The 27,735-nt window shown below is 42.9% G+C and overlaps 1 protein-coding gene across 1 annotated transcript in view; it reads left to right on the top strand.

Annotated features, from left to right (window-relative positions):
• ACACA (acetyl-CoA carboxylase alpha) overlaps positions 1-27,735 on the top strand; it is a 776,656-nt gene that overhangs the window by 171,744 nt on the left and 577,177 nt on the right. Inside the window, exon 21 of the mRNA XM_075335853.1 lies at positions 17,343-17,531. Within this exon, the coding sequence (XP_075191968.1) occupies positions 17,343-17,531 (189 nt within the window). The remainder of the gene's footprint in view (positions 1-17,342; positions 17,532-27,735) is intronic.

The raw sequence follows: 27,735 nt of genomic DNA, 5'->3' as shown, positions 1-27,735 counted from the left end.
GTGGCACAAAAACGCACCCTCTGGCCAGAAAAACGCATAAAAAAACACATGCGTTTTGCCGCATTTTTACCATGTTTTGGTGCGTTTGTGCCACATTTTCCTTAATGCGATTTTTAAAGGAGAAACAAAATATGATACAATAGGATAATTGATAGATACTGTAGCTAGAAAATATTGATAGAAAAAATAGAATAGATAAAAAGAACATGTAGAATAGATGGAAAGAAATAGAATAGCTTGATAGAGTGAGAACTAGCTTGGCCAGCTGTTTTTATTTTTGTATTTTTTGGTAAAAAAACAAACAAAAAACGACATGGGGTCTCCCCCCATTTTTTTATATCCAGCACAGGAACAGCAGCAGCTGCAGGCTACAACCCTCAGCTGTCTGCTGTACCTTGGTTGGTTATGAAAAATTGAGGGGATCTCACGTTTTTTTCTTTTTTTATAATTATTTGATTTATTAAAAAAAAATGACTTGGGGTCGCCCCCATTTTTCTAAAACCAGCCAAGGTACAGCAGACAACTGTGGGCTGATATTATTGTGGTGAAAAGGGCCATAGTTGTTTGGCTCTTTCCAGCCTAACAATAGCAGCCCCAGAAGTGGCGCATCCATTAGATGTGCCAATTCTGGCGCTGGACCCGGCTCTTCCCGTAGCCCTGGTGCAGTGGCGATCAGGGTAATAAGGAGTTAATTGCAGCCAATAGCTGCCACTAAGTCCTAGATTAGTGATGGCAGGCATCTATGAGACACCCCATCACTAATCTGTAAGTGAAAGTAAGTAAACACAAACACCCCAAAAATTCTTTATTTAAAATAAGACAAAAAAACAGCCTCTTTCACCCCTTTATTAACCTCAATAATACCCCTGCAGGTCCGATGTAAACCACACAAGGTCCCACGACTCTTCCAGCACTGCTACATCTGACGCGCACAGCGAGCCCCATAGAACATGACTGCTAATGAGAATAGAGTAGTTCCGTCAGCACTGTGACTACCTTTCAGATATTTGTAGACTGCTATTAAGTCTCCTTTCAGCCTTTTCTTTTGCAAACTAAACATTCTTAGTTCTTTTAGCCGGTCTTCATATGACATTGGTTGCAGACCATGTTGAACTTTATAAGAACAAATTTCCCAATGTCTCAGGATAGCATGACAAATTATTCAATTAACCTTTAGGATATTTTGTTGATGCACTAACAAATATAAATTTCACATGAATTCCTTACCTATAGTCACAGCTCATACTTCGTGACTATGGTTTACAGGCTGTGTATCCAGAAGGCCTCTCTTCTTGAGCCTCTGCCAGATGTCCTGAAAAGACAGTCTTGGCTGAAATGTCAACAATATCTGTATTTTTCTGAAGGATCATAATAAATGCATTCACTCTTGAGCGAGCATCGCAGTTTCCGTCCTCCTCAGTGCTTAGGTTATTTTTTGATGATATGTAGCACTATTTATTATCCTTTCCTATTTTATTATTATTATTATTTATTTATAGAGCACCATTAATTCCATGGTGCTGTACATGAGAAGGGGGTTACATACAAAATACGTATACAAGTTACAGTAGACAGACTAGTACAGAGGGAAGAGGGCCCTACCCTTGCGGGCTTACATTCTATAGGATTATGGGGAGGAGACAATAGGTGGGGTGTAGGTCAGGCGGCAGCTCCGCACGGTGGTCGGGCGGCAGCTCCGCACGGTGGTCGGGCGGCAGCTGTGCACGGTGGTCGGGCGGCAGCTCCGCACGGTGGTCGGGCGGCAGCTCCGCACGGTGGTCGGGCGGCAGCTCCGCACGGTGGTCGGGCGGCAGCTCCGCACGGTGGTCGGGCGGCAGCTGCGCACGGTGGTCGGGCGGCAGCTGCGCACGGTGGTCGGGTGGCAGCGAGTTCATTGTAGATTGTAGGCATTTCTGAACAGGTGCGTTTTCAGGTTCCGTTTCAAGTTTGCAAGAGTAGGGGATAGTCTGACGTGTTGAGGCAGCGAGTTCCAGGAGACTGGGGATGCTCGGGAGAAGTCTTGGAGTCGGTTGTGTGAGGAGCGAATGAGAGAGGAGGAGAGGAGGAGATCTTGGGAGGACCGGAGGTGACGTGTTGGAGTGTAGTGGGAGAGTAGTTCGGAGATGTACGGAGGGGAAAGATTATGCACAGCTTTGTAGGTCAGTGTTAGAAGTTTGAATTGGATACGGTGGAAGATTGGAAGCCAGTGGAGGGACATGCAGAGAGGAGAAGCGGGGTGGTATTGAGGAGAGAGGTGGATAAGTCGGGCAGCAGAGTTAAGGATGGACTGGAGAGGGGCAAGCGTGTTGGCAGGGAGGCCACAGAGGAGGATGTTACAGTAGTCGAGGCGGGAGATTATGAGGGCATGCACTAGCATTTTAGTAGATTGCAAATTGAGGAAAGGGCGGATTCTGGAAATATTTTTGAGTTGAAGACGGCAGGAGGTGGTGAGGGACTGGATGTGTGGTATGAAGGATAAGGCAGAGTCAAAGGTCACTCCGAGGCAGCGAACTTTGGGTACTGGCGAGAGCGTGGTGTTATTTATTGTAATAGATAGATCAGGTAGAGAGTGTAGGTGAGACGGAGGAAAGATGATTAGTTCAGTTTTGGCCACATTGAGCTTTAGGAAGCGAGAGGAGAAGAAGGAGGATATAGCAGATAGACATTTCGGGATTTTGGACAGCAGAGATGTGGCATCTGGGCCAGAGAGGTAGATCTGGGTGTCGTCGGCATATAGGTGGTATTGGAAGCCATGGGACTTTATGAGTTGTCCCAGGCCAAATGTGTAGATAGAGAAAAGTAGGGGTCCTAGGACAGAGCCTTGAGGGACGCCAACAGAGAGATGGTGGGATGAAGAGGTTGTGTGGGAGTGGGAGACACTAAAAGTGCGATTTGAGAGGTATGAAGAGATCCAAGAGAGGGCGAGGTCTCTGACACCAAGGGAAGAGAGGATCTGTAGTAGGAGGGAGTGGTCAACGGTATCGAAGGCTGAGGACAGGTCTAGGAGTAGGAGTATAGAGAAGTGCTTGTTCGCTTTGGCAGTAAGCAAGTCATTTGTGATTTTAGTCAGGGCAGTTTCGGTGGAGTGATGTGGACGGAAGCCGGACTGTAGGTTGTCAAAGAGAGCGTTAGAGGAGAGGTGGGAGGAAAGTTCAGCATGGACATGCTGTTCCAGGAGTTTTGAGGCAAGTGGGAGTAGTGATATGGGGCGGTAGCTGGTAGTAGAGGTTGGATCGAGGGAAGGTTTCTTTAGGATAGGTGTGACTGTTGCATGTTTAAAGGCAGAGGGGAAGGTTCCAGTCGTTAAAGATAGGTTGAAGAGATGGGTTAAGGCTGGAATAAGGATGGTGGTGAGGTTGGGAAGGAGGTGGGATGGCATGGGGTCAAGTGCGCAGGTGGTGAGGTGCGCTTTTGAGAGCAGACGTGCAAGCTCTCCTTCGGTGATGGTGGGGAGGAAGTTTATGGGGGAGGGGCAGTGGTCAGCTACATGAAGGGGTTGTGGTGGCTGAGCAGAGAAGACTTGCCTTATTAGGTCGATTTTTTCTTGGAAATAGGTGGCAAATTCTTCTGCAGAGATGAGGGAGGTTGGAGGGGGCAGTGGTGGGCGAAGGAGGGAGTTGAAAGTGTTGAATAACTGTTTGGGGTTGTGTGTTAGAGAGGATATGAGGTTTCTGAAGTAATCGTGTTTAGCGGAGGTGAGGACTGAACGAAATGTGTGAATTGCATTTTTGAATGTGGTGAAGTCTTCCTGGGAGTGCGTTTTCTTCCACCGCCGCTCTGCAGCCCTAGACCTTTGCCGCAGTTTTTTAGTGAGGCTGTTGTGCCAGGGTTGTCTATTGATTCGTCTCACTCTGCCATGCACAAGGGGAGCGACTGAATCAATAGCTGATGTGAGGGTGGTGTTGTAGAAAGTAGTGGCGCTGTCTGTGTCGTGGAGGGACGATATGGAGGACAGTGGGAGGATAGAGTCGGCGAGGGTGTGCATGTTGAGGTGTGCAAGGTTTCTGCGGGGATGTGCTAGGTGCTGGACAGGGGGGGTAGGTGAGGAGGACAGGGCTGAAAAGGTCAGAAGATGGTGGTCAGATAGGGGGAGGGGGGAAGTTGTGAAGTCAGAAAGGGGACAGAGGCGGGTGAAGATAAGGTCTAGTGTGTGTCCATCTTTGTGGGTGGCAGAGGTGGACCACTGAGTTAAGCCAAAAGACGAAGCAAGGGAGAGGAGTTTGGAAGCAGCTTGTTGGCGAGTGTCAGTGGGGATGTTGAAGTCACCCATGATGATGGTGGGAATGTCAGCAGAGAGAAAGTGTAGAAGCCAGGCAGAGAAGTGGTCGAGGAAGGCAGTGGTGGCGCCCGGGGGTCTGTATATGACAGCCACTTGGAGGTTGGAGGGAGAATAGATTCGGACAGAGTGCACTTCAAAGGAAGGCAGGTCGAGGGAGGGTAGAGGTGGGATTGTGGTGAAGTTGTAGTTGTTAGAAAGAAGGAGGCCCACTCCTCCACCTTGTCTATTGCCAGGGCGAGGAGTGTGGGAGAAGTGCAGGCCACCGTAGCATAGTGCAGCTGGGGAGGCAGAGTTGGATGGTGTCAGCCATGTTTCGGTGATGCCTAGAAAGGATAGATTGCTAGAGGTAAAGAGATCATGAATGATGTGCAGTTTATTACACACTGAACGGGCATTCCAGAGCGCTCCTGAGAGAGGGGGCGGCAGAGTGGGTGAGAGGGGAATAGTTTTTATGTTGGATAGATTGCGGTAGTTACTATTATGTGGAGAGTGGTGGGTGGGTGATAAAGAGGGGTGTACCATCCACGGGGGGCCAGGATTGGGGGCTATGTCGCCAGCAGTGAGAAGGAGTAGAGAAAGGGAGAGCAGGTGGGAGAAGGAGAGTGGACGGCATGGTCTGGGCGATATTAGGAGCGACCTGAGGTTCAGGAGTAGGTCAGCAGATGAGGACAGATGAGAAGGCAGGAGGGAGGGGGAGATGAATATTTGCTTAGAGGGTGCTGGGGTGTGGGGATAGTGAAGGAGAGTGAGGAGGAGAGGGGCAAAGACTGTGAAAGCATAGGTGAACATGGTGGGGGTAGTGTGGTAAGTATATGATTTAACAAGTAAGTTGTGTCAGTGGAAAACTTGGTTAGAAAGAGCTGAAGTTTACCTTCTGGTCATGTCTGGTTCATTTCTGGTATATTTCTGACACTTATGAGGCACTTATCCAGAGGCACGCACACAGACCACGGTCATAGACCTAGTGCAGTACTTATATACATGTCTCATTGACCCAGATGAACATCAGCTGACCAGCAGGGGTGAGGCACAGGAAAGAATTACAAACAGGTAGGAAGCACTCAAAGAGAAAAAAAAAAAACAAACAGACAGGATTTAACTAATTATACAACAGTAAAACAGCAGGTTAGCATACCAAAAGCAAAGGGACTTTAAATGTGTATGCAGGTGAGGAGATTAAAGTCAAGTCAGGAAATTCAGATGCATAGAACAACTGGACGGTCATACCAAAAGCAAAGGGACTTTAAATGTGTATGCAGGTGAGGAGATTAAAGTCAAGTCAGGAAATTCAGATGCATAGAACAACTGGACGGTCATACCAAAAGCAAAGGGACTTTAAATGTGTATGCAGGTGAGGAGATTAAAGTCAAGTCAGGAAATTCAGATGCATAGAACAACTGGACGGTCATACCAAAAGCAAAGGGACTTTAAATGTGTATGCAGGTGAGGAGATTAAAGTCAAGTCAGGAAATTCAGATGCATAGAACAACTGGACGGTCATACCTGTGAATGAGACAGATGGATTGTCAGAATCAGAGATGAATGGGGACCATGGAGAGTTAGGCCATAGAATTACATTTCATTTCTGGTATATTTCTGACACTTATGAGGCACTTATCCAGAGGCACGCACACAGACCACGGTCATAGACCTAGTGCAGTACTTATATACATGTCTCATTGACCCAGATGAACATCAGCTGACCAGCAGGGGTGAGGCACAGGAAAGAATTACAAACAGGTAGGAAGCACTCAAAGAGAAAAAAAAAAAACAAACAGACAGGATTTAACTAATTATACAACAGTAAAACAGCAGGTTAGCATACCAAAAGCAAAGGGACTTTAAATGTGTATGCAGGTGAGGAGATTAAAGTCAAGTCAGGAAATTCAGATGCATAGAACAACTGGACGGTCATACCAAAAGCAAAGGGACTTTAAATGTGTATGCAGGTGAGGAGATTAAAGTCAAGTCAGGAAATTCAGATGCATAGAACAACTGGACGGTCATACCAAAAGCAAAGGGACTTTAAATGTGTATGCAGGTGAGGAGATTAAAGTCAAGTCAGGAAATTCAGATGCATAGAACAACTGGACGGTCATACCTGTGAATGAGACAGATGGATTGTCAGAATCAGAGATGAATGGGGACCATGGAGAGTTAGGCCATAGAATTACATTTCATTTCTGGTATATTTCTGACACTTATGAGGCACTTATCCAGAGGCACGCACACAGACCACGGTCATAGACCTAGTGCAGTACTTATATACATGTCTCATTGACCCAGATGAACATCAGCTGACCAGCAGGGGTGAGGCACAGGAAAGAATTACAAACAGGTAGGAAGCACTCAAAGAGAAAAAAAAAAAACAAACAGACAGGATTTAACTAATTATACAACAGTAAAACAGCAGGTTAGCATACCAAAAGCAAAGGGACTTTAAATGTGTATGCAGGTGAGGAGATTAAAGTCAAGTCAGGAAATTCAGATGCATAGAACAACTGGACGGTCATACCAAAAGCAAAGGGACTTTAAATGTGTATGCAGGTGAGGAGATTAAAGTCAAGTCAGGAAATTCAGATGCATAGAACAACTGGACGGTCATACCAAAAGCAAAGGGACTTTAAATGTGTATGCAGGTGAGGAGATTAAAGTCAAGTCAGGAAATTCAGATGCATAGAACAACTGGACGGTCATACCTGTGAATGAGACAGATGGATTGTCAGAATCAGAGATGAATGGGGACCATGGAGAGTTAGGCCATAGAATTACATTTCATTTCTGGTATATTTCTGACACTTATGAGGCACTTATCCAGAGGCACGCACACAGACCACGGTCATAGACCTAGTGCAGTACTTATATACATGTCTCATTGACCCAGATGAACATCAGCTGACCAGCAGGGGTGAGGCACAGGAAAGAATTACAAACAGGTAGGAAGCACTCAAAGAGAAAAAAAAAAAACAAACAGACAGGATTTAACTAATTATACAACAGTAAAACAGCAGGTTAGCATACCAAAAGCAAAGGGACTTTAAATGTGTATGCAGGTGAGGAGATTAAAGTCAAGTCAGGAAATTCAGATGCATAGAACAACTGGACGGTCATACCAAAAGCAAAGGGACTTTAAATGTGTATGCAGGTGAGGAGATTAAAGTCAAGTCAGGAAATTCAGATGCATAGAACAACTGGACGGTCATACCAAAAGCAAAGGGACTTTAAATGTGTATGCAGGTGAGGAGATTAAAGTCAAGTCAGGAAATTCAGATGCATAGAACAACTGGACGGTCATACCAAAAGCAAAGGGACTTTAAATGTGTATGCAGGTGAGGAGATTAAAGTCAAGTCAGGAAATTCAGATGCATAGAACAACTGGACGGTCATACCAAAAGCAAAGGGACTTTAAATGTGTATGCAGGTGAGGAGATTAAAGTCAAGTCAGGAAATTCAGATGCATAGAACAACTGGACGGTCATACCAAAAGCAAAGGGACTTTAAATGTGTATGCAGGTGAGGAGATTAAAGTCAAGTCAGGAAATTCAGATGCATAGAACAACTGGACGGTCATACCAAAAGCAAAGGGACTTTAAATGTGTATGCAGGTGAGGAGATTAAAGTCAAGTCAGGAAATTCAGATGCATAGAACAACTGGACGGTCATACCAAAAGCAAAGGGACTTTAAATGTGTATGCAGGTGAGGAGATTAAAGTCAAGTCAGGAAATTCAGATGCATAGAACAACTGGACGGTCATACCTGTGAATGAGACAGATGGATTGTCAGAATCAGAGATGAATGGGGACCATGGAGAGTTAGGCCATAGAATTACATTTCATTTCTGGTATATTTCTGACACTTATGAGGCACTTATCCAGAGGCACGCACACAGACCACGGTCATAGACCTAGTGCAGTACTTATATACATGTCTCATTGACCCAGATGAACATCAGCTGACCAGCAGGGGTGAGGCACAGGAAAGAATTACAAACAGGTAGGAAGCACTCAAAGAGAAAAAAAAAAAACAAACAGACAGGATTTAACTAATTATACAACAGTAAAACAGCAGGTTAGCATACCAAAAGCAAAGGGACTTTAAATGTGTATGCAGGTGAGGAGATTAAAGTCAAGTCAGGAAATTCAGATGCATAGAACAACTGGACGGTCATACCAAAAGCAAAGGGACTTTAAATGTGTATGCAGGTGAGGAGATTAAAGTCAAGTCAGGAAATTCAGATGCATAGAACAACTGGACGGTCATACCAAAAGCAAAGGGACTTTAAATGTGTATGCAGGTGAGGAGATTAAAGTCAAGTCAGGAAATTCAGATGCATAGAACAACTGGACGGTCATACCAAAAGCAAAGGGACTTTAAATGTGTATGCAGGTGAGGAGATTAAAGTCAAGTCAGGAAATTCAGATGCATAGAACAACTGGACGGTCATACCTGTGAATGAGACAGATGGATCGTCAGAATCAGAGATGAATGGGGACCATGGAGAGTTAGGCCATAGAATTACATTTCATTTCTGGTATATTTCTGACACTTATGAGGCACTTATCCAGAGGCACGCACACAGACCACGGTCATAGACCTAGTGCAGTACTTATATACATGTCTCATTGACCCAGATGAACATCAGCTGACCAGCAGGGGTGAGGCACAGGAAAGAATTACAAACAGGTAGGAAGCACTCAAAGAGAAAAAAAAAAAACAAACAGACAGGATTTAACTAATTATACAACAGTAAAACAGCAGGTTAGCATACCAAAAGCAAAGGGACTTTAAATGTGTATGCAGGTGAGGAGATTAAAGTCAAGTCAGGAAATTCAGATGCATAGAACAACTGGACGGTCATACCAAAAGCAAAGGGACTTTAAATGTGTATGCAGGTGAGGAGATTAAAGTCAAGTCAGGAAATTCAGATGCATAGAACAACTGGACGGTCATACCAAAAGCAAAGGGACTTTAAATGTGTATGCAGGTGAGGAGATTAAAGTCAAGTCAGGAAATTCAGATGCATAGAACAACTGGACGGTCATACCTGTGAATGAGACAGATGGATTGTCAGAATCAGAGATGAATGGGGACCATGGAGAGTTAGGCCATAGAATTACATTTCATTTCTGGTATATTTCTGACACTTATGAGGCACTTATCCAGAGGCACGCACACAGACCACGGTCATAGACCTAGTGCAGTACTTATATACATGTCTCATTGACCCAGATGAACATCAGCTGACCAGCAGGGGTGAGGCACAGGAAAGAATTACAAACAGGTAGGAAGCACTCAAAGAGAAAAAAAAAAAACAAACAGACAGGATTTAACTAATTATACAACAGTAAAACAGCAGGTTAGCATACCAAAAGCAAAGGGACTTTAAATGTGTATGCAGGTGAGGAGATTAAAGTCAAGTCAGGAAATTCAGATGCATAGAACAACTGGACGGTCATACCAAAAGCAAAGGGACTTTAAATGTGTATGCAGGTGAGGAGATTAAAGTCAAGTCAGGAAATTCAGATGCATAGAACAACTGGACGGTCATACCAAAAGCAAAGGGACTTTAAATGTGTATGCAGGTGAGGAGATTAAAGTCAAGTCAGGAAATTCAGATGCATAGAACAACTGGACGGTCATACCAAAAGCAAAGGGACTTTAAATGTGTATGCAGGTGAGGAGATTAAAGTCAAGTCAGGAAATTCAGATGCATAGAACAACTGGACGGTCATACCAAAAGCAAAGGGACTTTAAATGTGTATGCAGGTGAGGAGATTAAAGTCAAGTCAGGAAATTCAGATGCATAGAACAACTGGACGGTCATACCTGTGAATGAGACAGATGGATTGTCAGAATCAGAGATGAATGGGGACCATGGAGAGTTAGGCCATAGAATTACATTTCATTTCTGGTATATTTCTGACACTTATGAGGCACTTATCCAGAGGCACGCACACAGACCACGGTCATAGACCTAGTGCAGTACTTATATACATGTCTCATTGACCCAGATGAACATCAGCTGACCAGCAGGGGTGAGGCACAGGAAAGAATTACAAACAGGTAGGAAGCACTCAAAGAGAAAAAAAAAAAACAAACAGACAGGATTTAACTAATTATACAACAGTAAAACAGCAGGTTAGCATACCAAAAGCAAAGGGACTTTAAATGTGTATGCAGGTGAGGAGATTAAAGTCAAGTCAGGAAATTCAGATGCATAGAACAACTGGACGGTCATACCAAAAGCAAAGGGACTTTAAATGTGTATGCAGGTGAGGAGATTAAAGTCAAGTCAGGAAATTCAGATGCATAGAACAACTGGACGGTCATACCTGTGAATGAGACAGATGGATTGTCAGAATCAGAGATGAATGGGGACCATGGAGAGTTAGGCCATAGAATTACATTTCATTTCTGGTATATTTCTGACACTTATGAGGCACTTATCCAGAGGCACGCACACAGACCACGGTCATAGACCTAGTGCAGTACTTATATACATGTCTCATTGACCCAGATGAACATCAGCTGACCAGCAGGGGTGAGGCACAGGAAAGAATTACAAACAGGTAGGAAGCACTCAAAGAGAAAAAAAAAAAACAAACAGACAGGATTTAACTAATTATACAACAGTAAAACAGCAGGTTAGCATACCAAAAGCAAAGGGACTTTAAATGTGTATGCAGGTGAGGAGATTAAAGTCAAGTCAGGAAATTCAGATGCATAGAACAACTGGACGGTCATACCAAAAGCAAAGGGACTTTAAATGTGTATGCAGGTGAGGAGATTAAAGTCAAGTCAGGAAATTCAGATGCATAGAACAACTGGACGGTCATACCTGTGAATGAGACAGATGGATTGTCAGAATCAGAGATGAATGGGGACCATGGAGAGTTAGGCCATAGAATTACATTTCATTTCTGGTATATTTCTGACACTTATGAGGCACTTATCCAGAGGCACGCACACAGACCACGGTCATAGACCTAGTGCAGTACTTATATACATGTCTCATTGACCCAGATGAACATCAGCTGACCAGCAGGGGTGAGGCACAGGAAAGAATTACAAACAGGTAGGAAGCACTCAAAGAGAAAAAAAAAAAACAAACAGACAGGATTTAACTAATTATACAACAGTAAAACAGCAGGTTAGCATACCAAAAGCAAAGGGACTTTAAATGTGTATGCAGGTGAGGAGATTAAAGTCAAGTCAGGAAATTCAGATGCATAGAACAACTGGACGGTCATACCAAAAGCAAAGGGACTTTAAATGTGTATGCAGGTGAGGAGATTAAAGTCAAGTCAGGAAATTCAGATGCATAGAACAACTGGACGGTCATACCAAAAGCAAAGGGACTTTAAATGTGTATGCAGGTGAGGAGATTAAAGTCAAGTCAGGAAATTCAGATGCATAGAACAACTGGACGGTCATACCAAAAGCAAAGGGACTTTAAATGTGTATGCAGGTGAGGAGATTAAAGTCAAGTCAGGAAATTCAGATGCATAGAACAACTGGACGGTCATACCAAAAGCAAAGGGACTTTAAATGTGTATGCAGGTGAGGAGATTAAAGTCAAGTCAGGAAATTCAGATGCATAGAACAACTGGACGGTCATACCAAAAGCAAAGGGACTTTAAATGTGTATGCAGGTGAGGAGATTAAAGTCAAGTCAGGAAATTCAGATGCATAGAACAACTGGACGGTCATACCTGTGAATGAGACAGATGGATTGTCAGAATCAGAGATGAATGGGGACCATGGAGAGTTAGGCCATAGAATTACATTTCATTTCTGGTATATTTCTGACACTTATGAGGCACTTATCCAGAGGCACGCACACAGACCACGGTCATAGACCTAGTGCAGTACTTATATACATGTCTCATTGACCCAGATGAACATCAGCTGACCAGCAGGGGTGAGGCACAGGAAAGAATTACAAACAGGTAGGAAGCACTCAAAGAGAAAAAAAAAAAACAAACAGACAGGATTTAACTAATTATACAACAGTAAAACAGCAGGTTAGCATACCAAAAGCAAAGGGACTTTAAATGTGTATGCAGGTGAGGAGATTAAAGTCAAGTCAGGAAATTCAGATGCATAGAACAACTGGACGGTCATACCAAAAGCAAAGGGACTTTAAATGTGTATGCAGGTGAGGAGATTAAAGTCAAGTCAGGAAATTCAGATGCATAGAACAACTGGACGGTCATACCTGTGAATGAGACAGATGGATTGTCAGAATCAGAGATGAATGGGGACCATGGAGAGTTAGGCCATAGAATTACATTTCATTTCTGGTATATTTCTGACACTTATGAGGCACTTATCCAGAGGCACGCACACAGACCACGGTCATAGACCTAGTGCAGTACTTATATACATGTCTCATTGACCCAGATGAACATCAGCTGACCAGCAGGGGTGAGGCACAGGAAAGAATTACAAACAGGTAGGAAGCACTCAAAGAGAAAAAAAAAAAACAAACAGACAGGATTTAACTAATTATACAACAGTAAAACAGCAGGTTAGCATACCAAAAGCAAAGGGACTTTAAATGTGTATGCAGGTGAGGAGATTAAAGTCAAGTCAGGAAATTCAGATGCATAGAACAACTGGACGGTCATACCAAAAGCAAAGGGACTTTAAATGTGTATGCAGGTGAGGAGATTAAAGTCAAGTCAGGAAATTCAGATGCATAGAACAACTGGACGGTCATACCAAAAGCAAAGGGACTTTAAATGTGTATGCAGGTGAGGAGATTAAAGTCAAGTCAGGAAATTCAGATGCATAGAACAACTGGACGGTCATACCAAAAGCAAAGGGACTTTAAATGTGTATGCAGGTGAGGAGATTAAAGTCAAGTCAGGAAATTCAGATGCATAGAACAACTGGACGGTCATACCAAAAGCAAAGGGACTTTAAATGTGTATGCAGGTGAGGAGATTAAAGTCAAGTCAGGAAATTCAGATGCATAGAACAACTGGACGGTCATACCAAAAGCAAAGGGACTTTAAATGTGTATGCAGGTGAGGAGATTAAAGTCAAGTCAGGAAATTCAGATGCATAGAACAACTGGACGGTCATACCTGTGAATGAGACAGATGGATTGTCAGAATCAGAGATGAATGGGGACCATGGAGAGTTAGGCCATAGAATTACATTTCATTTCTGGTATATTTCTGACACTTATGAGGCACTTATCCAGAGGCACGCACACAGACCACGGTCATAGACCTAGTGCAGTACTTATATACATGTCTCATTGACCCAGATGAACATCAGCTGACCAGCAGGGGTGAGGCACAGGAAAGAATTACAAACAGGTAGGAAGCACTCAAAGAGAAAAAAAAAAAACAAACAGACAGGATTTAACTAATTATACAACAGTAAAACAGCAGGTTAGCATACCAAAAGCAAAGGGACTTTAAATGTGTATGCAGGTGAGGAGATTAAAGTCAAGTCAGGAAATTCAGATGCATAGAACAACTGGACGGTCATACCAAAAGCAAAGGGACTTTAAATGTGTATGCAGGTGAGGAGATTAAAGTCAAGTCAGGAAATTCAGATGCATAGAACAACTGGACGGTCATACCAAAAGCAAAGGGACTTTAAATGTGTATGCAGGTGAGGAGATTAAAGTCAAGTCAGGAAATTCAGATGCATAGAACAACTGGACGGTCATACCAAAAGCAAAGGGACTTTAAATGTGTATGCAGGTGAGGAGATTAAAGTCAAGTCAGGAAATTCAGATGCATAGAACAACTGGACGGTCATACCAAAAGCAAAGGGACTTTAAATGTGTATGCAGGTGAGGAGATTAAAGTCAAGTCAGGAAATTCAGATGCATAGAACAACTGGACGGTCATACCTGTGAATGAGACAGATGGATTGTCAGAATCAGAGATGAATGGGGACCATGGAGAGTTAGGCCATAGAATTACATTTCATTTCTGGTATATTTCTGACACTTATGAGGCACTTATCCAGAGGCACGCACACAGACCACGGTCATAGACCTAGTGCAGTACTTATATACATGTCTCATTGACCCAGATGAACATCAGCTGACCAGCAGGGGTGAGGCACAGGAAAGAATTACAAACAGGTAGGAAGCACTCAAAGAGAAAAAAAAAAAACAAACAGACAGGATTTAACTAATTATACAACAGTAAAACAGCAGGTTAGCATACCAAAAGCAAAGGGACTTTAAATGTGTATGCAGGTGAGGAGATTAAAGTCAAGTCAGGAAATTCAGATGCATAGAACAACTGGACGGTCATACCAAAAGCAAAGGGACTTTAAATGTGTATGCAGGTGAGGAGATTAAAGTCAAGTCAGGAAATTCAGATGCATAGAACAACTGGACGGTCATACCAAAAGCAAAGGGACTTTAAATGTGTATGCAGGTGAGGAGATTAAAGTCAAGTCAGGAAATTCAGATGCATAGAACAACTGGACGGTCATACCAAAAGCAAAGGGACTTTAAATGTGTATGCAGGTGAGGAGATTAAAGTCAAGTCAGGAAATTCAGATGCATAGAACAACTGGACGGTCATACCAAAAGCAAAGGGACTTTAAATGTGTATGCAGGTGAGGAGATTAAAGTCAAGTCAGGAAATTCAGATGCATAGAACAACTGGACGGTCATACCTGTGAATGAGACAGATGGATTGTCAGAATCAGAGATGAATGGGGACCATGGAGAGTTAGGCCATAGAATTACATTTCATTTCTGGTATATTTCTGACACTTATGAGGCACTTATCCAGAGGCACGCACACAGACCACGGTCATAGACCTAGTGCAGTACTTATATACATGTCTCATTGACCCAGATGAACATCAGCTGACCAGCAGGGGTGAGGCACAGGAAAGAATTACAAACAGGTAGGAAGCACTCAAAGAGAAAAAAAAAAAACAAACAGACAGGATTTAACTAATTATACAACAGTAAAACAGCAGGTTAGCATACCAAAAGCAAAGGGACTTTAAATGTGTATGCAGGTGAGGAGATTAAAGTCAAGTCAGGAAATTCAGATGCATAGAACAACTGGACGGTCATACCAAAAGCAAAGGGACTTTAAATGTGTATGCAGGTGAGGAGATTAAAGTCAAGTCAGGAAATTCAGATGCATAGAACAACTGGACGGTCATACCAAAAGCAAAGGGACTTTAAATGTGTATGCAGGTGAGGAGATTAAAGTCAAGTCAGGAAATTCAGATGCATAGAACAACTGGACGGTCATACCAAAAGCAAAGGGACTTTAAATGTGTATGCAGGTGAGGAGATTAAAGTCAAGTCAGGAAATTCAGATGCATAGAACAACTGGACGGTCATACCAAAAGCAAAGGGACTTTAAATGTGTATGCAGGTGAGGAGATTAAAGTCAAGTCAGGAAATTCAGATGCATAGAACAACTGGACGGTCATACCAAAAGCAAAGGGACTTTAAATGTGTATGCAGGTGAGGAGATTAAAGTCAAGTCAGGAAATTCAGATGCATAGAACAACTGGACGGTCATACCAAAAGCAAAGGGACTTTAAATGTGTATGCAGGTGAGGAGATTAAAGTCAAGTCAGGAAATTCAGATGCATAGAACAACTGGACGGTCATACCAAAAGCAAAGGGACTTTAAATGTGTATGCAGGTGAGGAGATTAAAGTCAAGTCAGGAAATTCAGATGCATAGAACAACTGGACGGTCATACCAAAAGCAAAGGGACTTTAAATGTGTATGCAGGTGAGGAGATTAAAGTCAAGTCAGGAAATTCAGATGCATAGAACAACTGGACGGTCATACCAAAAGCAAAGGGACTTTAAATGTGTATGCAGGTGAGGAGATTAAAGTCAAGTCAGGAAATTCAGATGCATAGAACAACTGGACGGTCATACCAAAAGCAAAGGGACTTTAAATGTGTATGCAGGTGAGGAGATTAAAGTCAAGTCAGGAAATTCAGATGCATAGAACAACTGGACGGTCATACCAAAAGCAAAGGGACTTTAAATGTGTATGCAGGTGAGGAGATTAAAGTCAAGTCAGGAAATTCAGATGCATAGAACAACTGGACGGTCATACCAAAAGCAAAGGGACTTTAAATGTGTATGCAGGTGAGGAGATTAAAGTCAAGTCAGGAAATTCAGATGCATAGAACAACTGGACGGTCATACCTGTGAATGAGACAGATGGATTGTCAGAATCAGAGATGAATGGGGACCATGGAGAGTTAGGCCATAGAATTACATTTCATTTCTGGTATATTTCTGACACTTATGAGGCACTTATCCAGAGGCACGCACACAGACTTTCCTAAACAACACTTCTATTCTACAGCCGTTCTGCTGACTCTAGCACACATTTGCATCATTTCTTTGCAGTCGTGCTGTCAAAAGAAAAGATTGTAGTTCTGGGTAGCACTCTTCACTACACAAGACTTCAGACCCTGGAGTTGTGTGTTGTTATTAGGTCATCTAATGATGTCATATGTGTGCTAGTATTTTTTGATAGGTGACCTTATCCGACATGTCATTTTCCTTGGTATGCTGAAACTTCAGCTTTGAGACCTGACTGTGCCGATGCAGAATTTAGACCTGCATTGTCAATTCTGTAGTTTTGCTCGATCATATAATCAGTAAAACCTGAATTGATAAGAGCATTTATTTGCAGTCCACTTTTTTTTTTAAGTAGAAAGCTTACCCAAAACTGTGCAAAAAGGATCGTTGTATATAGAATTGTGGGGTGAGTGAATCCCTTAGTGTGATTTCAATGAATGGGTCCATGATATGAATGGACTACATATGGACGCCATCTTTATACCATCAATTACAACACGGACAGGTGAACTCTGCCTTATAATACACTCATATGGCCATATTTTTATGGCAACCTGAATACAGATACCATTCAATCAGAAAAGTCTCTTCCAATACTCTTCTTGGAAAAACCTTGTCTTCTTAAACATTAAAGGATATCGTGCTGGTATTTGTTTTACAGGATAGTATATTTAGTATTGCCTTTTAAATGAAACCGTATTCAGTTTAGAATTTTCTTCTCTGTAGGTAAAAGACTCGGTTGAAAGACTAATGAAAACTCTCAGGGATCCATCACTTCCCCTGCTTGAACTTCAGGACATCATGACAAGTGTATCAGGGCGTATTCCACCAAATGTAGAAAAGGCAATAAAAAAAGAGATGGCGCAGTATGCCAGTAATATCACCTCTGTTTTGTGCCAGTTTCCAAGTCAACAGGTAATGTTTCCATGTACAAGATTGTGCATTTTTCATTATTAAGCTGTTAGATTGGTCATCACAGCAGAAAAAGATGGATTCCTAGGGTTTGATGGCTTAAGACCGGCATAGTGCAAGCCAGTCTTAAAACAGCCCTCCCTGGAGTACACTGACCTGATTCGTTAGTGTTATTGTCTGCCCTCTGTGACTGCAGCCTTGTGAATCCTCACATAACACTCACTGCATGTTGTGTGGATTCTCCAGTTCCGGGAGCACGGGAACCTGTGACCCAAAGTATGTGATTTGCATACTTCCAGCCATATTCCAACTAGACTGTATCCTACCTTAACATTTAAAATTGGTGTATAGTGGAGTATAAAACCAACCAAGGATACCTGTTTCTTCACCATCTGTTGCTACTTTGCTCTTAAATTCATCTTTTATTCACATGAAATTATTCGCTCCATAAGTGAACTTGCAGTCCTCAAATCCTCTTCGCTTCTCTCCACCTGCAACAGCCTTTGCTTTATGATTGACAGTTGAAAGCAAAGGTGACGTTATGTAGCAGGGCCTCTGTCTCCACTGTCAATCATCAAGGAGGGCTGACACTGGCATAAAGAAGCAGGGAGGAGCTGAGGACTGCAAGTGCACTGATACACCTTCGAATGTACTTGCAGAGATAATTTGCATTTGAATGAAAGATGAATTTCAGCAAGAGAGCACCAGATAGTGATCAAAAAGGTATCCTTAGAAAGGATTTCCACTACCTTATACTGCAGTGTACAATTCCTTGAAAAAGTATACATACCCCTTGAAATTTTTCACATTATACCCACAACATATTTCATGTAATATACCAGCACAGAGTTTAAAGTATTTGTGATGTGTGATGATAATGATGCAACTTTCCATCAACGCTGAACAGCTTCCCTGTCTGTGCTGAAAAAAAGCATCCCCACAGCATGATGCTGCCACCATGTTAAATGTTAGAGTTTCCAGGGTGATATGTATTTAGTTTTTTTGTCATACAACACATTTTGCATTTATCCAGAAAAGTTCTACTTTGGTCTCATCTGACCAGAGCATCTAGTTTCCTTTCAAAAAGGACTTTCTTCTTGCCCCTCAAGAAAGCCAAATTTATGAAGTATATGACTAAGGCCACGTTTACACATTCAATATTTTGTCAGCGTTTTACATTTGCCTTGCTTTCATGATGCTACTTGGTCTCAAACAAACCTCTGAGGCTTCACAGAACAGATGTAGTTATACTGACAATAAATTACACACAGGTGGACTCAATTTACTAATTAGGTGACCTCTGGAGGCAATTGATCACTTCAAATTTTATTTAGGAGTACCATACTAAGTACCACACTAGACGGAATTTCCTGCGGATTACCTGTGGATTTGCTGCATGTTTCGCTGCAGAAAATGTTCATAACATCTCTGCAGTGATTCACCAGCAAATCCTATGGGGAAAAAAAATGCTGTGCGCACAATGCGGATTTTGACAGCTGCATGTTTTGTTGCGGGATTCCCGCAGCAAAAACAATTGCATGTCACTTCTTTTCCGCAGGTCCCTGCGGTTTCGAGGGCTGGCAGATCAATCACCTGCTGACTCTGGGTCGGCAGAGGATTGATCCCCGGTATTTGGCCAGATGCTGCTACCCATATATAGTTTATGGGGAACAGAATCTGGCCCTAAGGGGTAGGAGCAATCGCTTCATACTCACCGATGACCGGGCGGCTGTCACACTGCTCCCGCGGCAGCTCTTTGATCTTCCAGAGCCGGCCGCTCATTAGTCCATCTCGTATTCACTCCTTCCCTGCTCACCAGTGGCTGTGATTGGTTGCAGGCAGACACCCCCCCACGCTGAGTGACAGCTGACTCAGTGCAACCAATCACAGCCGCTGGTGGGCGGGTCTATAGCGTACAGTAAAATAAATAAATAATTAAAAAAAACACAGTCGTGCGGCCCCCCCCCCAATTTTGATAACCAGGCAGGATAAAGCCTCACAGCTGGGGGCTGGTATTCTCAGGATGGGGAGCCCCTCGTTATGGGGAGACTCCCAGCCTAAAAATATCATCCAGCAGCCGCCCAGAATTGCTGCATCCATTAGATGCGACAGTCCCAGACTTTTCCCGACTCTTCCCGTTGCCGTGATGTGGTGGCAATCGGGGTAATGAAGGAGTTAATGGCAGCAGCCCATAGCTGCCACTAAGTCCTAGTTTAGTGATGGCAGGCGTCTATATGACACCCCCTCATCACTAAACTGTAAGTGAAAGTAAATAAGCACAAACACCCCAAAAATCCTTTATTTGAAATAAAAGACAAAAAAGCCCCCTCTTTCACCTCTTTATTAACCCCTAGTAACAGCCCTCCAGGTCCGACGTAATCCACAAGATGTCCCACGACGCTTCCAGCTCTGCTACACCTGGCACTCACAGTGAGCTCCATAGACCATGACTGCTCACTGTGAGGGTCAGGACGCAAGTGAAGTGAGCCGCCGGGATCAGCGGTGATTTCACTGATGTGCTTTGTAGTGACAGGTGGAGGACTCCAGGTGGAGGACTCCAGCGGTCACTGCACATCAGCTGACTAAAGTCACCGCTAATCTTATACTCACCTTCTCCTGCGAGGCTGCCTCCGGACACTGCTCTCCTGCTTCCAGGTTAGCTCATGCATATGCAGTTATGGAATGCACATCTGACCCGCAAACAGCAGAGCACCGGAGTCCGGAGACTTCAGCACCACGGAGCAGGAGCAGGGAGAACTGTAAAATCCCGCAGGGAACAACCTGCAGCAATTCCGCACCAAATCCGCAACAAATACGCAACATACCACATGCGAATTTCGATGCAGATTTTTTGCGGGTTTTTTTCCCGCAGGTGCGGAAATCTTTAAGAGCCTGCAGAATTTTCTTAAGAAAATTCCATTTCCTAGTGCGCACAGGGCCTTAGGGGAGCTGAATACTACAGGGGGCTCAATACAAGCTAACAACACAATTTTCAGATTTATATTTTTTTAAATATTTGTAAAATAATGTATCATTTCCTGTACACTGGACAAATATTTGCTACTTTGTGTTGGTATATCACATAAAATCCTAATAAAATATTTAAAACAAAAAAAAAGTTCATATTGTATGAATAATTTGTCAAGGAACTTTGTATGGCTTAATCTGTATATATACAGTGGGTATGGAAAGTATTCAGACCCCTTTTAAATTTTTCACTCCGTTTCATTTCAGCCATTTGGTAAATTCAAAAAAGTTCCTTTTTTTCTCATTAATATACACTCTGCACACCATCTTGACAGAAAAAAAAATAAATTTAGACATCTTCGCAAATTGATTAAACAAGAAAAACTGAAATATCACATGGTCATAAGTATTCAGACTTTTTGCTCAGTATTGAGTAGAAGTACCCTTTTGAGCTAGTACAGCCATGAGTCGTCTTGGGAATGATGCAACAAGTTTGTCACACCTGGATTTGGGGATCCTCTACTATTCTTATTTGCAGATCCTCTCCAGGTCCGTCAGGTTGGATGGTGAACATTGGTGGACAGACATTTTCCTGTCTCTTCAGAGATGCTCAATTAAGTTAAGGTCAGAGCTCTAGTGTATAAGAAAAAAACCTCGCATCCCCTCACGTAGGTGCTCAGGAGAAATTAGACAAAAACATAGAGTAACTCCGGCACACTAACTATTTTCCATAAAGACAAGAAAACACAGTAGAATTGATGTCAAAAATCCTTTTCTTTTATTTTGTTAGTGCAAAAAGTGAAAAAAAGGTGCTGTCCAAGGGTCCGCCAGGTAACGTTTCGGCCTATCGGCCTTCCTCAGGTCGGACAGACTAGATTTAATATTTACAAGTGTGGAAAAAAACGAAACAGAACAAAAGGACATCCATCAATATAGGTAGTGAAGCATATTCAAGTACAAATGACACATATTAAAGTACAAGGGGATAATGGAGAGACAATGGTATAGACTCTTGGGTACAAATCACCGTACGGGGAATAGGGAATGAGAGTAGTAGGAGTAGGTGCCGTACGTGGATGACGTGGATATGTGAAAAACGTATATGCATATATACACCCATATGAAAGAATACTTATGCATTATCATATTAGTGGTGAGACAAAGCCAGGTATGGCATGCATGGCAAAGCAGCTCACCTAGAGAAAGAACAGCAGGATATGGAAATGGGTAGGTATGTGAGATACAAACACGTGAGCTCGACCTGTCGTGTAAGAGAGTAAATAGTTATATCCAATGAATCCTAAAGACGTAAACAATCAAGACAAATAGTTGCTGTAAGGACGTACCATATGCTAAATCAAGGAATTAATAGTGATATATAGGACAACCTATATGGGGATGCACTGTAGGTGGTAGGTAACTCTGAAAGGGAGAGAGCATATTATATACTAGTTAAATGATGTTGATCCTAAATCAGTACAGAAGGATGTGCAGGAGGTACCTGTCATCAGATGAGCACATCAGGTCCAATGTTCCTGTGAGAGCTGCAGTGTGGTGACTCAAGGTCATACACAGGAGGTTTAGGTTTCACCAGAATTTATGCATATGGCAAGAGACCTGTGTGCAAAGTAAATATGGTCCGAAAGAGGAATGGTATGCCATTAGTGTAGAGGGAAAACAGGGAAGATAATTACCTCAGTAGTCACCAGTGTTAAAGTATGCCTCTGGCGTAATCTGATATATAGGGATCCTGGGGTTCCAGAAAGGATGTAACTGTGCCATATAATGGATATGGAGAAAAATAGGAAAAAAGAGAAAGAGGTAAAAGACAGAAATGGAAGGCAGTGAATAGTGGAGAGAGGGGAAAAGGGGGGGAGGAAGAGGGGAAAATCTCCTGTAACATAGTGGGTTAGAGAGAGTTTTGGATATAGTATACCTGGGATGATATATCAAGACCAAGGGCTAGGGGCCACAATATGGTCTGCGGGTATGGCGGATAATAAGGCAAATAGATACCAATCCAGGTGGTTGCCTGACTGTATAGGAAATAATTATAGAGTTAAAAGATTAAAAGGTAATAGCAAGGGAAGTTTATAGAGAGAGGAAAGAAGGTGAAGGTGGAGAGGGGGGTTTATACCAATGACTTCAGTGGTTTAGCCTGGGAGAAGATCCATAGGGTATGGTGGCACAAGTCCAGGTAACTACTGGCTAGGGGTGGAAGAGAAAGGAAGTAAGTTTAGTGTGGGAAACATCATAATGAAAAAGAGTCCAAAGGTATCTAGATGAGCCACTTACCATGAGCCTGTGGTTCTGTGGGGGTAAACCGCGCTTCCTGTGGGGTTTAGAGCATGTAAGAGAGTGTTGTATATAACGGGGATGGTGCCGCGACGTCTCTTCCGGTTGCGTGTAACACGGTAATCAATGGAGCAGGGAGTGCGGTGTACCGCGCATGCGCGGGAGGTTACAATCGATCCAGTGAGTCACAGATGGCAGCGCGCGTCACTACTTAAGAGAGGTGGTGGAGCGCACACCACGTATCTAGGAGGGCGTGCTAGGAGGTCACATGGTGGTGCTGGCAAATAGTCCTGGAACGGAGGCAATACTTCAGTGCTAGGGCAGGTGATAGGCTGAATGAGGCTTGGAGGAGTGACATGCGTGCCCTACCACAGGGATGGTGCTAATTCTGTAAAAAAGGAAAAGGGGGATTTAGAGAGCGGATGGGAAAATTGGCACATATAATATGAATATATAAGGAACAAAGTAACACTGTATACACTGAATATTACTGATGTCTGGAATATAAAGACAGACAGTAATAGGAAAATTATTTAAGGGTAACATCATCATGTGAACCAGATGATGACCCATAAGGAATATGTGCGGGTACTGGAGTGCATATGTTAGAAATAAGATGCAAATGGGAAGATGATGCATATAATATCCCATTTTACATATAATTACTTTATAACCGTGTTGACAGTGTTAATTAGTACAACATCAGAAATGTAAATAAAACAGCAGGAAGATTGTAGGAGTAACATCATCATGATTACCAGATGGTGAGCCGCAGTAAGTATATGCAGGTGTTGACGTGCATATATGCATAGAGGAAAAAACATATCATTAATACATGTTAGACAATGAACATGGTGAATACATTGAGAACGATCATTAGAAACCCAGCTCATATTTGCGATTCAACCCATGTTGTTCAAGGGTACCCAGGGTATGAATCCATCGTGATTCTCTTTCGCGGAGCAGTTTGACCCTATCGCCCCCCCCCCCTACGGTTGATGCCCACATGGTCGATAACCTGAAATCTTAGTTGGGAAATCCTGTGTCCCGCTGATATAAAGTAGGAGGGAATGGGTAACAGAGTACGTCCGCATCTTATGTCGGATTTGTGCTTGTTGATGCGGCCTCGGACATGTTGGGTAGTCTCCCCAACATTTCCGAGACCGCAGGGGCATTTGATATAATAAACAACAAAGGAGCTGTCGCAGGTGAAAAAGTCTCTGATAGGGAAGGATTTACCAGTTCTGAGATGTGTAAAGGAACACCCCTTGGTGACGTTGGAGCATTGTGCGCATCCGAGACATGGGAAGGTACCAAATTGTGGGTTATTGAGAAATTTCTGTTTGGGGACATGGGTGGTTGGGCCTATATCGGCCGAACAAGTTTATCCCTGATGTTAGGTGACCTTTTTGTAGCAGAATAGGGGGGGGGTGCCTGAAACTCATTAATCAGTGGATAAGCGAGGCCCAGAAGCGGCCAATGTTTCAACACAATTTTCTTGACTAGTGGGGAAAAAGGATGAAATGTATTTATCATAGGAATATGATCAAACTGTACTGATGAGATATATGGACGAGATGTAATTTTAGTGGCTATGTTATCAGTATACCCTCGCTGTTTGAACTTATTGCTCATTTCTCTGTGTCTTACGGTGCGGACATCCTCGTTGCTGACTATACGGTCAATCCTGGTGTGTTGACTTATTGGTAGGGAATTTTTAGTATGTTTCGGGTGATTTCTCGTGAAATGAAGGAGGCTATTCTTGTCCGTGGGCTTAACATAAATGTCAATTGTGATAATGCCATCATTGTTTTTGATAACCATACAATCCAAGAAATTCTGTCAGTGCTATGATGGATGGTAAATGTTAAACCTAGTAAAAATGTGTTAATTTCTTCGTAAAGTGTAGTCAAAGAAACAAGGTCACCGTCCCAAATCAAAAATATATCGTCAATATATCGACGCCACAGTAGGGCGTGATGCAAAATCAGAGGATGGGAATGTATGTACCTGTCTTCAAAATGTGCCATGAAGATGTTAGCGTAGGGGGGCGCGACGTTGGAGCCCATCGCGGTTCCCCTACGCTGAACATAAAATTGATCCTGGAATAGGAAAAAGTTTTTTTCCAGGATGATCTTGAGTAAATCTATGCAAAAGTTTCTATTGTCGGCCGGTAGGGTAGTACATTTTTCAAAGAATCAGTGTACGGCCTGTAAGCCGTCATTGTGATTTATGCTGGTGTATACTGAATTGACATCCAATGTCATAAGAAGGGATGTGCAAGGAACCTGGTGTAAATCCATGAGAACCTCAGAGTCAACCTCAGAGTCAGAGGGACAAAAGGTGATAGGATTTTTTCGATTGTTTTGGCCAAAGGTGAAAGAACAGAGTCGGTAGAAGCCACTATGGGTCTACCGGGAGGATGGGTGAAATGTTTGTGCACTTTGGGGAGAGTATAAAAGATGGGGGTAATGGGGTGTGGGTTATTGAGAACATCTCTTAGTTTATGGTCTATTATACCATGTTCAAAATAGTGTTGGGCCGTGGTTCTAATCAGGGAGGCAATCCCAGTTGGTAGGATCTTGGGTGACCAGTTCATAGGTGGACCTGTCTGACAGTTGACCCATGATCTCAGAAATGTAATACTGTCGGTCTAGGACAACGATAGCTCCGCCCTTGTCGGCTGGCTTGATGATGATAGCCTGGTTTTCCCTAAGACTCCGGAGGGCTCTGGACTCATCCACTGATAGATTATTTTTGATATGGAATTCACCTGCGTGAATTTGTCTATTTAATTCCTCGATGTCATGGGAAACCAGTGAAACAAAAGTTTCAACTGGGTGATAGGTCCTAGGGGGCATGTAAGAACTATGTGTTCTAAGTTGTAGAGCTTTGAGTGAAAAATAAGATGGAAAAGTCAACAGATCAGTATCCACATTATTAGCATTGTCGGTATTGTAAAATGCGTTTTTAGTCGCACTGACCTATAAAAGCGGTCCAGTTCTTGTTGTACTGTAAATGTATCGTATAGAGGAGTAGGGCTGAACGATAGACCTTTCTGGAGGACTGAATGCTCAATAGGGGACAGGCTATACGAGGAGATGTTATATATTAGTTTATAGTTACCTGTGACCTCGTCCAAACTCTGTCTTCCCGGTAATTGCGATTCCCGCCTGTGCCCCCTCCTCGTCTTCTTATGGGAGGACAGCGCTGGCCTAAAAAACTCGGCTGTTGGCGTTTGGGTCGGGAGTCCATATCCGAGCTGCCGGAGGAGGAGTAGCCTGTGTACCGAGGGGGACGTCGTGAAAAGGAGGAGGATTCCCCTGAGCGCCATCTATAGACGGACCCCTGGGCGTAGTCCTCCTGGTCTCGTAAGAACTTGTTACGTTTCTTTGCTTCTAGTGTTTTCCTGAAGTCCGAGATGTATTCGTCGGTTTTCTTCTTGAGTTGCTTGAGGTCTGTTGTAGATAAGACCTGCTTAAGTTGGGTTAAGGTCAGAGCTCTGGCTGGGCCAGTCAAGAATGGTCACAGAGTTGTTCTGAAGCCACTCCTTTCTTATTTTAGCTGTGTGCTTAGGGTCACTGTCTTGTCGGAAGGTGAACCTTTTGTGAATTCTGAGGTCCAGAGCACTCTAGAAGAGGTTTTCTTCCAGGGTATCTCTGTACTTGGTTGTATTCATCTTTCCTTCAATTGCAACTAGTCATCCTGTCCCTGTAGCTGAAAAACACCCCCATATCATTATGCTGCCACCACTATCTTTCATTGTTGGGATTTCATATGTCTTGGACTGAGGAGAGGCTTCCGTTGGGCCACTCTACCATAAAGGCCCGACTGGTGGAGGGCTGCAGTGATAGTTGACTTTGTGGAACTTTCTCCCATCTCTCTACTACATTTCTGGAGCTCAGCCAGAGTGATCTTGGGGTTCCTCTTTACCTCTCTCACCAAGGCTCTTCTCCCATGATTTCTCAGTTTGGCTGAACGGCCAGGTCTAGCAAGAGTTCTGGTGGTCCCAAACTTCTTCCATTTATGGATTATGGAGGCCACTGTGCTGTTTGGAACATTGAGTTCTTCAGAAATTATTTTGTAACCTTGGCCAGATCTGTGCCTTGCCACAATTCTGTCTGAGCTCCTTGAGCTCCTTTGACCTCATGATTGTCATTTGGTCTGACATGCACTGTGAGCTGAAAAGTCTTATATGGACAGGTGTATGTCTTTCCAAATAAAGTCCTACCAGTTTAATTAAACACAGCTGGACTCCAATCAAGGAGTTGAACCATCTCAAGGAGAATCACAAGGAAATGGACATCATGTGACTTAACTATGAGTTTCTGAGCAAAGAGTCTGACTACTTATGACCATCTGGTATTTCAGTTTTTCTTGTTTAATACATTTTCAAAAATTTCTACATTTCCGGTTTTTTTTCTGTTCAGATGGGGTGCAGAGTGCACATTAATGAGAATAAAAAATGAACTTTTTTGAATTGACTAGTGACTGATTGATTCAATTTATTTTAAAAATCTATCAATGTTGCTAATCTTGTGTGTGTGTGTGTGTGTGTGTGTGTATAACCATCAAGAGATCAGATTCTTAGCACATTTCACCAAATTTATCTGAATCTGCCTTTGGTCTGTAGGTAATTATATAATGTGTATGGCCAGACTTAAAGCGAAAGAATTACAAGGATTTTCCTATATAACCTAAAGCCAGTGCTATACTGGCACTATCATGCTGATTCTATACATACCTATAGTTGTCAGATTGGATGTATAGTTTTTGAAATACAAGCAAGTAAAGATACATAAATGTACAGTTTTTTGATTGATAGCAGCTGCCAAATAGCTAATATGTGGGATTTTGCTATCTATTCCAGCCCCTGTGTCTGCCTGGCCTCTGTAGATGTTAGACTGTATGGTCTGCATTTCTAACACGCCCCTATCACGTGAGA

The sequence above is a fragment of the Anomaloglossus baeobatrachus genome, chromosome 2, assembly GCF_048569485.1.
Source record: "Anomaloglossus baeobatrachus isolate aAnoBae1 chromosome 2, aAnoBae1.hap1, whole genome shotgun sequence".
In the NCBI taxonomy this organism is placed as follows: domain Eukaryota; kingdom Metazoa; phylum Chordata; class Amphibia; order Anura; family Aromobatidae; genus Anomaloglossus; species Anomaloglossus baeobatrachus.
This window is presented reverse-complemented; position numbering and strand designations above follow the sequence as displayed.